Genomic DNA, 14393 nt, shown 5'->3' with positions numbered 1-14393 from the left:
CACCCCATCCTTACACAGGACACTGTGCCCCGCATCCAGAGGCAGCGTATAAGGGTCACCATCCACCACGTGTAATGAGGAGCAGGGGACATTGTGCTCTATTTACACCGGAGAGAGTGTAATCCATCGGCCTCCTTCACGTGGATCCTGTGCTGTAAGCTACAAGTCTATTGCTGCCCCGGTCCTTATTCACACATTACACCTGGTGGACTGTGACCTGATAAACTCTGCCTGGATGTTACACCATAGTGACGGGACGGACACTGTGGAGGTCCGGATACAGCAACTATGGCGTCCAGCGCAGATGACCAGAAATGACACTTGTCATAGAGTAACAGGGACATGAAGCTCCTCCGTGCACACGCGATGATAGCGCCTCCTTTATCTCAGGATCGCGCTGCTGTCTGTACCGGAGGAAACAGCGGCCAGTGATCATACAGCTCTGCTGGGGAGAAGGTGGTGGCTCTGAAAAGAGCCTTTGTGGGACAAGTAGCGGGCGGCTCTCGGTTATTTCTTCGTCACGGTCTTCCTGGACTTAGACGCCTTCTTAGCCGGACTCTTGGCAGATTTCTTAGCCGGACTCTTGGCAGCTTTCTTAGCCGGACTCTTGGCAGCTTTCTTAGCCGGACTCTTGGCAGCTTTCTTAGCCGGACTCTTGGCAGCTTTGGGCTTGGCCGCCTTCTTTGCTGGGCTCTTTGTTATTTTCTTGGGGGCAGGTTTTGGCTTCTTGGGGCTCTTCGCCACCTTCTTGGCAGCGGCAGGCCTCTTGGCCTTTGTCAGGCTCTTGGCCGGAGTCTTCTTCGGGGATTTGGCAGCAGCCGCGGGCTTCTTCTTGACCGCTTTGTCCTTAGTCTCCTGCTGCTTCTTGTTCAGCTTGAAGGAGCCGGAGGCGCCGCTGCCTTTCACCTGGAGCAGGGTTTCCTTGGTCACCAGAGTCTTGAGCGCCATCTTCAGGCGGCTGTTGTTCTTGTCTACATCGTATCCTCCAGCAGCCAGAGCCTTCTTCAGGGCGGCCAGAGACACCCCACTGCGCTCTTTGGAGGCGGACACGGCTTTCACGATGAGCTCGGACACGCTGGGACCGGAGGGTTTTTTGGTTTTCTTGGCGCCCCCTGCTGCAGGTTTTTTCGGCTGCTTCTTGGATTTGGCGGCAGGCTCGGTGGGAGGGACAGCGGCGGCTGGTGCGGTCTCTGCCATCGTATAACACGGGAATCCACTAAAACAATTATTCTGCGAGGGAAAAACACTGAGAACAGAGATGGGGGCGCCTCTTATATGTACAGCGGCTGCTTGGTGATTTGCTGCGATTGTCCTGAGCGTCTATTGGCTGACACTGATCACATGTCCTTCCTTTCCTCATCTGACAGGAGTGAAGCTCCGCTCTCCCCTTGTGCTTCCCTGCCCGGGATAAGAGCCCTTTCCGACTAGAAGCGGCCGGGCGAGCGGGCTCTCTACGTGACTTCCCCCTCCCTAACATTCCCCCTACTCATTTCTAGCCTTCACTGGCAGAGATGCTGGGAAGGAGCCGGGTGGAGGCCCCGGGATCTCTGCCATAGTCCTGCCGATCTGAACATCGCTGTGATCGGACAAGATAAATGTGTTTGCGGGAGCTCGTGCCCTCTATTCCCGGCACTTGTCACTATCACAGGGTTCTTTACCACAATGTCTAACGTGCGGGAAGCTGATTGTCCGATGCGGGGGCGACCTGGAGCTGCAGAGAGCCCAGAAGGGTAACCCGGCACAGACAAGATGTCGGAGTGTCTTCCGCCTGTCTTACTGTAACTTGGCACAGAGGAGACACCAGAAACTGCTCCACCTGTGTTACAATAACCCAGCACAGAGGAAACACCAGAGATTGCTCTACTTATGTTACAATAAGTCGTCACAGGCAAGACAACAGAGTCTGCTCCACCTGTATTACAATTTCCCAGCACAGAAAGACACAAGTCTGCTCCTCCTTTACTAAACTAACCTGACGCAGGCCAGACCCCAAAACCTGCTCCTCCAGCAGTACATTACCCGGACACAGACAGGACACTAGAGACTTCTCCACCTGTATAACTATAACCTAGCACAGAGGAGGGAACAGACACTGTGTGTTCCTCTCGTACTACATTAAGCCGGCAAAAGACAAGACACCGTAGTATTGTCCCTGTCCCCTCATATTACGGCCATTATGTCCCCTGCAGGAGGCTACAGGGACACAATGCCGGTAATATGTCCCTGTTCCCTCATCTTTGAGGCATTATGTCCCTGTTCCTTCATATTACCTGCTTTATGTCCCTGTTCCCTCATCTACCAGGCATTATGCCCCTGTTCCCTCATATTACAGGCATTATGTCCCTGTTCCTTCAAATTACAGGCTTTATGTCCCTGTTCCTTCATATTACCGTCTTTATGTCCCTGTTCCCTCATCTACCAGGCATTATGCCCCTGTTCCCTCATATTACAGGCATTATGTCCCTGTTCCTTCATATTACAGGCATTATGTCCCTGATCCTTCATAATACAGGCTTCATGTCCCTGTTCCTTCATATTACAGGCTTTATGTCCCTGTTCCCTCATATTACAGGCATTATGTCCCTGATCCTTCATATTACAGGCTTCATGTCCCTGTTCCTTCATATTACCGGCTTTATGCCCCTGTTCCCTCATATTACAGGCATTATGTCCCTGTTCCCTCATCTTACAGGCATGATGTCCCTGTTCCTTCATAATACCGGCATTATGTCCCTGTTCCTTCATAATACCGGCATTATGTCCCTGTTCACTCATAGTACCGGCATAATGTCCCTGTTCCCTCATATTACTGGCATTATGTCCCCTGTAGGAGGGTACAGGGACATAATGCCGGTAATATGTCCCTGTTTCCTCATCTTACAGGCATTATGTCCCTGTTCCTTCATATTAACAGCTTTATGTCCCTGCTTCCTCATTTTACAGACATTATGTCCCTGTTCCCTCATCTTACTGCCATTATCTCCCTGTTCCTTCTAATTACCGGCATTATTTCCCTGTTCCTTCATATTACCGGCATTATGTCCCTGTTCCTTCATATTACCGGCATTATGTCCCTGTTCCTTCATATTACAGGCATTTTGTCCCTGTTCCTTCATATTACCGGCATTATGTCCTTGTTCTTTCATGTTACCGGTATTATGTCCTTGTTCCTTCATATTACAGGCATTATGTCCCTGTTCCCTCATCTGAACCGGCATTATGTGCCTGTTACTTTATCTTACCGGAATTATATCTCTATTCCTTCATAATATTGGCATTACGTCCCGGGTTCCTTCATATTACCAGCATTACGTCCCTGTTTCTTCATATTACCGACATTACGTCCCGCCTCCTTCATATTATCGGCATTACGTCCCTGTTCCCTCATCTTACCGGCATTTTGTCCCTGCTTCCTCATCTTACCGGCATTATGTCCCTGTCCCCTCATATTACTGGCATTATGTCCAGTGTAGGAGGGCACAGGGACATAATGCCGGTAATATGTCCCTGTTCCCTCTTCTTCGAGGCATTATGTCCCTGTTACTTCATATTACTGGCATTACGTCCCTGTTCCCTCATCTTACCGGCATTTTGTCCCTGTTCCCTCATCTTACCGGCATTATGTCCCTGTTCCTTCATCTTACCGACATTATGTCCTTGTACTTTCATATTACCGGCATTATGTCCCTGTTCCCTCATTTTACCGGCATTACCTCCCTGTTCCTTCATATAACAGGCATTACGTCCCTGATCCTTCATATTACAGGCTTCATGTCCCTGTTTGTTCATATTACAGGCATTATGTCAATGTCCTCTCATATTACCGGCATAATGTCCCTGTCCCCTCATATTACTGGCATTATGTCCAGTGTAGGAGGGCACAGGGACATAATGCCGGTAATATGTCCCTGTTCCTTCATCTTCGAGCATTATGTCCCTGTTCCTTCATATTATTGGCGTTACGTCCCTGTTCCTTCATATTAGCAGCATTATATCTCTGTTCCTTCATATTACAGGCATTATGTCCCTGTTCCTTCATATTACCGGCATTATGTCCCTATTCCTTCATATTACAGGCTTTATGTCCCTTTTCCCTCATATTACAGGCATTATGCCATATGTAGGAGGGAAAATGGACATAATGCCGGTAATATGAAGGTACAGGGACAAAATGCCTGTAATATGAAGGAACAGGGACATAAAGCCGGTTATATGAAGGAACAGGGATATAATGCTGTAAGATGAGAAAACAGGGACATGTCCCTGTTCCTTCATATTACCGGCTTTAAGTCCCTGTTCCCTCATATTACCAACATTATGTCCCTGTTCCTTCATATTACAGGCATTTTGTCCCTGTTACTTCATCTTACCGACATTATGTCCCTGTTCCCTCATCTGAACCGAAATTATGTGCCTGTTCTTTCATCTTACCGGCATTATGTCCCTGTTCCTTCATATTATCGGCATTACGTCCCTGTTACTTCGACCGGCATTACGTCCCGGTTTCTTCATATTATCGGCATTACGTCACTGTTCCCTCATCTTACCGGCATTATGTCCCTGTTCCCTCATCTTACCGGCATTATGTCCCTGTTCCTTCATCTTACCGACATCATGCCGGTAATATGAAAGTACAAGGACATAATGTCCCTGTTCCCTCATCTTACCGGCATTATACCCCTGTTCCTTCATATTATCGGCATTACCTCCCTGTTCCTTCATATAACAGCCATTATGTCCCTGTTCCTTCATATTAAAAGGCATTATGTCCCTGTTCCTTCATATTACAGGCATTATGTCCCTGTTCCTTCATATTACAGGTATTATGTCCCTGTTCCATCATATTACCGGCATTATGTCCCTGTTCCTTCATATTACAGGCATTATCTCCCTGTTCCCTCATCTTACAGGCATGATGTCCCTGTTCCTTCATAATAACGGCATTATGTCCCTGTTCCCTCATATTACCGGCATAATGTCCCTGTTCCCTCATATTCCTGGCATTATATCCCCTCTAGGAGGGTACTGGGACATAATGCCGGTAATATAATGTCTGTAATATGAGGGAACAGGGACATAAACCCTGTAATATGAAGGGACAGGGCTATAATGCCTGTAAGATGAGGAAACAGGGACATGTCCCTGTTCCTTCATATTACCGGCTTTATGTCCCTGTTCCCTCATATTACAGACATTATGTCCCTGTTCCCTCATATTACCGGCATTACGTCCCTGCTCCTTCATATTACCGGAATTACGTCCCTATTTCTTCAAATTACCGGCATTACGTCCTTGTTACTTCATATTACAGGCATTATGTCCTTGTTCCTTCATATTACCGGCATTATGTCCTTGTTCCCTCATCTTAACGGCATTTTGTCCCTATTCACTCATCTTAAGGGCATTATGTCCCTGTTCCTTCCTTTTACCGGCATTATGTCCCTGTTCCTACTTATTACCGGCATTATGTCCCTGTTCCCTCCTATTACCGCATTATGTCCCCATTCTATTACAGCGTGTAGAAGAAACCAGAGACTGCTCCTCCAATAACCAGGCAATTACAATAACGACTAAACACACTAGTGTTTGCGGCTACAATAACCTTGCACCAAAAAAAAGAAACAACAAAGTTTGTATTACAATAACCCAGAACAGACTAGCAACTATAGTCTGCTCCCCCTGTAATACAATAACCCAGAACAGACTAGCAACTATAGTCTACTTCACCTGTATTACAATAACCCCGCACAGACAAGAAGCTATAGTCTGCTCCACCTGTAATACAATAACCCGGCACAGACAAGAAGCTATAGTCTGCTCCCCCTGTAATACAATAACCCGGAACAGACTAGCAACTATAGTCTACTTCACCTGCAATACAATTACCCGGCACAGACAAGAAGCTATAGTCTGCTCCACCTGTATTATAATAATCCGGAAAAGACAAGCAACTATAGTTTGATTCACAGGTAATACAATAAACCCGCACAGAATAGACACCAGAGTCTACTTCACCTGTATAAATAAAACCCAGCACATACGTATTGATGTATTACAGATGGAACAGATTCTAGTGTACTGTAACAGACAAGACATTAGAGTACGCTCCACCTGTATTACAAGAAACCAAGTCCCAGCACATACAGTACAGGACAGGGACAGCCGGAATCAGAGAGACGGTCAGTAGCCAGGGACAGCCAAGTGCAGAGAGACGGTCAGGAAACAGGGACAGCCGAGTGCAGAGAGACGGTCAGTAGCCAGGGACAGCCGAGTGCAGAGAGACGGTCAGGAGACAGGGACTGCCGAGTGCAGAGAGACGGTCAGGAGCCAGGGACAGCCGAGTGCAGAGAGACGGTCAGTAGCCAAGTACAGCCAAGTGCAGAGAGACTATCAGGAGTCAGGGACAGTCGAGTATAGAGACACGGTCAGGAGCCTGGGACAGCCAAGTGCAGAGAAACGGTCAGGAGTCCGGGACAGCCGAGTGCAGAGAGACGTTCAGGAGTCAGGGACAGCCGAGTGCAGAGAGACGGTCAGGAGCCAGGGACAGCCAAGTATAGAGAGATGGTCAGGAGTCAGGGACAGCCGAGTATAGAGAGTCTGTCAGGAGTCAGGGAAAGCCGAGTATAGAGAGACGATCAGGAGCCAGGGACAGTCGAGTGCAGAGAGACGGTCAGGAGTCAGGGACAGCCGAGTGCAGAGAGACGGTCAGGAGCCAGGGACAGCCAAATGCAGAGAGACGGTCAGGAGACAGGGATAGCCGACTGCAGAGAGACTGTCAGGAGTCAGGGACGGCCGAGTATAGAGAGACGGTCAGGAGCCTGGGACAGCCAAGTGCAGAGAAACGGTCAGGAGTCCGGGACAGCCGAGTATAGAGAGACGATCAGGAGTCAGGGACAGCCGAGTATAGACAGACGGTCAGGAGCCTGGGACAGCCAAGTGCAGAGAAACGGTCAGGAGTCCGGGACAGCCGAGTGCAGAGAGACGGTCAGGAGCCAGGGACAGCCAAGTATAGAGAGATGGTCAGGAGTCAGGGACAGCCGAGTATAGAGAGACTGTCAGGAGTCAGGGAAAGCCGAGTATAGAGAGACGATCAGGAGCCAGGGACAGTCGAGTGCAGAGAGACCGTCAGGAGACAGGGACAGCCGTGTGCAGAGAGACGGTCAGCAGACAGGGACAGCCGGAAACAGAGAGACGGTCAGAAGCCAGGGACAGCCGAGTGCAGAGAGACGGTCAGCAGACAGGGACAGCCGGAAACAGAGAGACGGTCAGAAGCCAGGGACAGCCGAGTGCAGAGAGACGGTCAGGAGCCAGGGACAGCCAAGTATAGAGAGATGGTCAGGAGTCAGGGACAGACGAGTATAGAGAGACTGTCAGGAGTCAGGGAAAGCCGAGTATAGAGAGACGATCAGGAGCCAGGGACAGTCGAGTGCAGAGAGACGGTCAGGAGCCAGGGACAGCCGAGGGCAAAGAGTGGGTTAGGAGACAGGAACAGCCAAGTGCAGAGAGACGGACATGAGTCAGGGACAGCCGATTGCCAAGAGGCGGTCAGGAGACAGGGACACGGCATAATGTCCCTGTTCCCTCATATTACCGGCATTATGTCCCTGTTCCCTCATCTTACAGGCATTATGTCCCTGTTCCTTCATATTACAGGCATTATGTCCGTGTCCCTTCATATTACCGGCATTATGTCCCTGTTCCCTCATCTTACCGGCATTAAGTCTTTGTTCCCTCATCTTACAGGCATTATAACCCTATTCCTTCATATTACCGGCATTACGTCCCTGTTCCTTCATATTATCGGCATTACGTCCCTGTTCCTTCATATTACAGGCATTATGTCCCTGTTCCCTCATCTTACAGGCATTATGTCCCTGTTCCTTCATATTACCGGCATTATGTCCTTGTTCCTTCATCTTACAGGCATTATGTCCCTGTTCCTTTATATTACAGGCATTTTGTACCTGTTCCTTCTTATTACAGGCATTATGTCCCTGTTCCTTCATATTACCGGCATTATGTCCCTGTTCCCTCATCTTACAGGCATTATGTCCCTGTCCCTTCATATTACCGGCATTATGTCCCTGCTCCCTCATCTTACCGGAATTACGTCCGTATTCCTTCATATTACCGGCATTATGTCGCTGTTCCTTCATCTTACAGCCATTATGTCCCTGTTCCTTAATATTACAGGCATTTTGTACCTGTTCCTTCTTATTACAGGCATTTTGTACCTGTTCCTTCTTATTACAGGCAGTGATCTTCTACTTCTATATACACGGAGGTAGGGGCTTCAGTATCACGTCGGTATTCCAGTGAGGAGCCGGATATGTGGACTGCAGTGTGTCCCCTAATAGCGTCCTAGAAGCAGCTGACTGAATTGGGTCTTAGACCAGGGAATGTTAATCTGAAGGGAAAGAGGATCACTCGCCAGCAAGTATAGCAGTAAGGTACTCAGGCAGCAAAACACATCCTCGTAGCGGCGCCGTCGGACGCCGTTTGTGCCGATGCCTGCACGTACAGGAGTGGCAGAAACTCACCGCTGAATATCCGCTCAGTTGCTCATAGCGCTGTATAAGCGCCCGAGCAGTGGATCAGACAGCTGACTTGCGGTGTTGCTTCTTCGGCGTCCAGCTTGCTGCTGGGCAACGTGCTTTCCGCAATCCTTGGAGAGAGGGACAGTGTTTTCTTAGCTGCTGTCACTGCTACTAATGTTACCAGATTCTTACAACAAACAATAAATCTGTTACTGGGACCAACTTTGACACAAGTATCGGCTCGGCCCGTATCTCATTCTGCCGGACGGCTGGGATTAATAAGGCTGCTGGCAATAAATCTGTTAACCTCTAGTACTAATAATGAATCTGTCTGCTGTCCCTATATAGGACTCACTTTATTACAGTAACGCGTGCAGTTTCTTGCAGAGCAACATTTAGTGAGACACATTCAATGAATGAAAAAGAACAAAACTGATGCAGCTGATACGGCATTTTACAAGAGCAAAACCCAATGTTGGAGGGGCCGTGTTTTCCAAGCTGCTCTCATTGCTACAAATGTTACGAGATTTTCAAAACAAACTACCAATTTGTAGCACCAAGTTCCACATAAGTATGGACTTGCATTGTCTTGTATCTCACTTTGCCAGACTGCTGGTATAATCGAGCTGCTGGCAATACAATGACAGGAAACAGAATGCACCTATTTCTACTTCGTACTAACACTGTGCGTTGTCTATACTTAGGACTCACCTCATCCCACTAACGCATGAAGTTGCTGCAGAGTAACATTTACTGAGACGCATTCAGAGAATGAAAAGGACAAATTGATGCAGCTCTATTCAGAAGTAACATCTAATATCAGAGCTCCAATAGTGCGGTACTTGAGGGAGACGAACATTACAGCCCAGTTTGTCCCCTTTATGCCCCCACTTTTGATATTTGATTTATGTACCTTTCCCTTTTATTCCCCTTCATCTACGATAAGTCACAATGCTGAATGGGATTTGTTCATTAAATGGGGTGTTCTCTACTTAGGGACCGTTCACCCCTTCCCTGTTAGGTAGAATATACCTCTAAGCTCGTTGTTTTATTGATCGATATTTTTTTCTTAATTCAAGAGATCCTTTGATCCGTGCGCTTCTCGCCCTTCTCTTCCCCTCTCTTTTTCATTTGTTCACATTTAGTTGGTGGTGTACACCAGGGCAGAATTAGAAGCAATAAGAGTCCTTGAGAGGAATGGTTTGTTACCCTAATAGCGTCTCCTGTATATATAAAGCATTGCCGCAGACCCCTCGTAGGACTTCTCCTTTGTAGTTTAGGAACTGCTCTTATCCGTACATGGCGCGGGGATGGAATCTTCGTCTAAACACCTGGGATGATGGTGGTTATACTTCAGGGGGACCGAATTGTGACAAAGCTCTTGAGACTGGAAGATAGAATTTAAGACACTATGTAGTCGGGGGCGAGTTGTAGATCATGAACACGAATCACTGGAGTAGTTGTACTATTAATGTGTTCTATACAGTATAGTTAGTGCATCAATGAGGACAGCGCCATCATCTACCCGAGGCAGCAGTTAACTACTGCACCGCTCACCAGCTCCTGGGATTGGAGAGATTTAAAGCCACCAATAGAGAACAGACTCGTGGAAACCACCAATTAGCTGCACTGGGAGTGGCTAATGACGATTCCACAGGTCACATGACTTGCTCTTCCAGTAGAACAGTGGTCAGGCAGCGTTGCTCATTTGCATAGCCCGTGTATAAATACAGCGGCGGTGAGAGGGTAAAGCATTCCATTATCTCAGTTGTGAGCAGATCGCAGTGTGTTATCATGCCTGAGCCCGCCAAGTCTGCCCCGGCGCCCAAGAAGGGCTCCAAGAAAGCCGTGACCAAGACACAGAAGAAGGACGGCAAGAAGCGAAGAAAGAGCAGGAAGGAGAGCTACGCCATTTACGTGTACAAGGTGCTCAAGCAGGTCCACCCTGACACCGGCATCTCGTCCAAGGCCATGGGCATCATGAACTCCTTCGTCAATGACATCTTCGAGCGCATCGCAGGGGAAGCTTCCCGCCTGGCTCACTACAACAAGCGCTCCACCATCACCTCCCGGGAGATCCAGACTGCCGTGCGCCTGCTGCTGCCTGGAGAGCTAGCCAAGCACGCCGTGTCCGAGGGCACCAAGGCCGTCACCAAGTACACCAGCGCCAAGTAATGTGCCCCGTCCCTGCAGTAAGAACACAAAGGCTCTTCTAAGAGCCACCCACCTTGTCTACAACAGAGCTGTGCCTGCTATTGTCTGGCCTCCCGCTAGTCCCCCTGTTCTATGTGCGGCCGCTCTCGTGTCGGTGCAGATGCTGCTTCATACATTATGTGGCTGCCGGACAGGGAGGGACAATGCCGCGTGTGAGGAAGCCGGGACACTGATCCTGCGGGCATATGACCCGTCCCAATATCACACTGTCCAGAAGAAACGGAACATTTCTACGCTAGGAGACGGAAGGAAGCATGGGACATCTGTAAATAACAATGATGAGGGTAGTAGTCAGATTTATAACAGATGCCAGGGAGACTGCTTGTCGACGATAGAGAACAAGCAATCACACTGGCGAGGACTGGATAAAGGGTGGTTATTGTAATACAAGTGGAGCAGACTCTGGTGTCTCGTCTGTGCCGGGTATTGTAATACAGGAGGAGCAGACTCTGGTGTCTCCTCTGCCGGGTATTGTAATACAAGTGGAGCAGACTCTGGTGTCTCCTCTGTACCGGGTATTGTAATACAGGAGGAGTAGACTCTGGTGTCTCCTCTGTGCCGGGTATTGGAATACAGGCGGAGCAGACTCTGGTGTCTCCTCTGTACCGGGTATTGTAATACAAGTGGAGCAGACTCTGATGTCTCCTCTGTACCGGGTATTGTAATACAAGTGGAGCAGACTCTGGTGTCTCCTCTGTACCGGGTATTGTAATACAGGTGGAACAGCCTCTATTTCTTGTCTGTGAGGGCTTCTTTTAATACAGGTGGAGCAGACTCTGGTGTCTATGCCCGGTTATTGGAGCAGTCTCTGGTTTCTTCTACACGTTGTAATAGAATAGGGACATAATGCGGTAATATGAAGGAACAGGGACATAATGCCGGTAATAAGTAGGAACAGGGACGTAATGCCGGTATTAGGAAGGAACAGGGACGTAATGCCGGTAATAATAAGTAACAAGGACATAATGTCTGGAAGATAAGGTAACAGGGACATGTTACCGGCATTGTGTCCCTCTACCCTCCTACATAGGACATAATGCCAGTTATATGAGGGAACAGGGACATATTACCGGAATTGTGTCCCTGTACCCTCCTACAGGGGACATAATGCCACTAATATTAGGGAACAGGGACATAATGCCGGTAATTCGGGAACGATACGGATGTAATAAAGACGTGTTACATGTTTGTACGTCACCACCTTTATACTGGAGATTGGCAGCGGACGTTGGAATTGTGCGTTTCACGGTATGGTTGGATGGAGAAGAATCAGCCCGTGCAGCCCGCAGATAACAAGACCCTAATGCAGCAGCCAGGGCCGCCATCAGGAATTTCAGGGCCCCCTACAGCTAAATTTTCGGGGCCCCCCTACCGTGGCACCGCCTGTTAACGGTACTCCGTCCAGCACTATATCATGGTACCCAGGGCCGCCATCAGGGGGGTATTAGGAGTACTGATGTGAGAGGCCCGGCCAAACCTAATTGAAAGGGGGGCCCGGCAAACTGCCGCGACTTGCCTTTGGTAGAAAAAAAACAGGCCCCTGCAATGGGGCCCGTTTTTTTCACCAAAAGAATGTCATGAGCTGCGGGCCCCCCTTTCAATTAGGTTTGGCCGGGCCTCTCACATCAGTACCCCTAATACCCCCCCTGATGGCGGCCCTGGGTAGCATGGGGGTCGTCATGGGGGCCGTCAAACACTGCCGCCCGTGCGACCGATCGCGCGCACCCGCAAACTCCCGCGCATGCGCACCGGCGACCGCCTGGAACCGCGCACCGAATTTTGAGGCAGATTTTGACCTGCCCACACTATCTTGCCGCGTTTTTTGCCTGCGGCGATTGAGGACAGCAGACAGAAAACGCAGCGAAAAATGCATTTTCTGCCTCCCATTGATTTCGATGGCAGGTCAGAGGCGGAACCGCGACAAGAAAGGACGTGCTGCTTTTTCTTTTTTCCGCGACTGGCTCCCATTGATTTCAGATTAAATCAATGGGAGGCGGTTTTGGAAGTTTTTTGGTGCTGATTCTGACGCAGTGTCCGAGTCAATATCAAGGCCCAAAAACTCTGTGAACTGGGCCTTATTGTTAGGGCTTATTCAGACGAACGTGTAATACATCCGTGCAACGTGCGTGATTTTCATGCGCCTCGCACGGACCTATGTTACTCTATGGGGCCGTGCAGACTGTCAGTGATTTTCACGCAGCGTGAGTCCGCTGCGTAAGGGTATGTTCACACGGCGGGGGTCCGTAACGGCTGAAATTACGGGGATGTTTCAGCCTGAAAACATCCCCGTAAATTCAGCCGTACCGGCATGTGCAGGCGCTTGAACGCCGCGTCAATTACGGCCGTAATTAGCGCTGCTATTCATTGGAGTCAATGAATAGCGGCTCCAATTACGGCCAAAGAAGTGACAGGTCACTTCTTCTACGCGGGCGTCTATTTACGCGCCGTCATTTGACAGCGGCGCGTAAATATACGCCTCGTGTGAACAGACAAACGTCTGCCCATTGCTTTCAATGGGCAGATGTTTGTCAGCGCCATTGAGGCGCTATTTTCAGACGTAATTCGGGGCAAAAACGCCCGAATTACGTCCGTAAATAGGCCGTGTGAACATACCCTAAAACTCACGACATGTCCGATATTTGTGCATTGTTCGCGCATCACGCACCCATTGAAGTCAATGGGTGCGTGAAAATCCCGCCCAGCACTTCCGCAGACGTATAAACTATGAATGAAAACAGAAAAGCACCACGTGCTACAAACATACAAACAGAGTGTCATAATGATGGCGGCTGCGCGAAAATCACGCAGCCGCGCATCATACGCTGCTGACACACGGAGCTGTTATGGACCTTTTGCATGCGCAAAACGCCACGTTTTTTGCGCGTGCAAAAAGCACACGCTTGTGTAAATCCGGCCTTAGGGTAGGAACACACTAGGCATGAACGCTGCGGATTTTATGCAACACATTTTATTGTGGACAATCCGCAGCGTATTACAGTCGCAGCAGAGTGCGTGAGATATGAACAAATCTCATCCACACGCTGCAAAAATAATGGACCTGCAGTGTGGCTTTTGGCTTTTTAAGCAGCCGCATGTCAATGTATTCTGTGGAATCGCTGCTCCTCTGTTGCAGAAATGCTGCGGTTCTGACGCAAAAATCACACATGAGAAAAAAAAAAAAGGTACTTTTTAAAATTTATAAAAAAGTTTAGACTCCCCCGGCCGTAGTCCTGGTGACGCGATCCTCTATTCTTAGCGCAGCCCCGCCTCCTGTCATGATGTTTCATCCCATGTGACTGCTGCAGGTCACATGGTCTACAGCGTCATCCCAGGAGGCGGGGCTACGTTCAGAAGAGAGAGATGCGTCACCTAAACTACGGCCGGGGTAAGTCTAAACTTTTTTTTCCCTGCAGGATTCCCGCAGCGGACACGCCTCACCAAACCTGCGCCACTATTTGGTGCGGTTTTGCTGGCAGAATTCCCTGCGGCTACCGGGGCGGATAAGTTGTGTAGTTTTACTCAGCATATCCGCCTAGTGTGTCCCTTATGATGTCGCTCCTGGAGCTGCTGCCGGTCTCTAAATAGGCAGTTGGTTCAGTAGAATTTGGAATTATTTTTTTTTGTGAACCAGCTTAAAAAAAT

The 14393-nt window shown here is 49.1% G+C and overlaps 2 protein-coding genes across 2 annotated transcripts; one reads left to right on the top strand and one right to left on the bottom strand.

The window, feature by feature from the left end:
• Nucleotides 1-487: 487 nt before the first annotated feature.
• LOC142698328 (histone H1.5-like) lies at nucleotides 488-1225 on the bottom strand. The gene has a single exon (XM_075847891.1). The coding sequence runs from the start codon at nucleotides 1195-1197 to the stop codon at nucleotides 508-510; it is 690 nt and encodes a 229-aa protein (XP_075704006.1). The 5' UTR covers nucleotides 1198-1225; the 3' UTR covers nucleotides 488-507.
• A 9106-nt stretch (nucleotides 1226-10331) lies between these two features.
• Nucleotides 10332-10712, top strand: LOC142698336 (histone H2B 1.1). The gene has a single exon (XM_075847898.1). The coding sequence runs from the start codon at nucleotides 10332-10334 to the stop codon at nucleotides 10710-10712; it is 381 nt and encodes a 126-aa protein (XP_075704013.1).
• Nucleotides 10713-14393: the final 3681 nt, after the last annotated feature.

This window comes from Rhinoderma darwinii, unplaced genomic scaffold (genome assembly GCF_050947455.1).
Source record: "Rhinoderma darwinii isolate aRhiDar2 unplaced genomic scaffold, aRhiDar2.hap1 Scaffold_102, whole genome shotgun sequence".
NCBI classification, from domain to species: Eukaryota; Metazoa; Chordata; class Amphibia; order Anura; family Rhinodermatidae; genus Rhinoderma; species Rhinoderma darwinii.
This window is presented reverse-complemented; position numbering and strand designations above follow the sequence as displayed.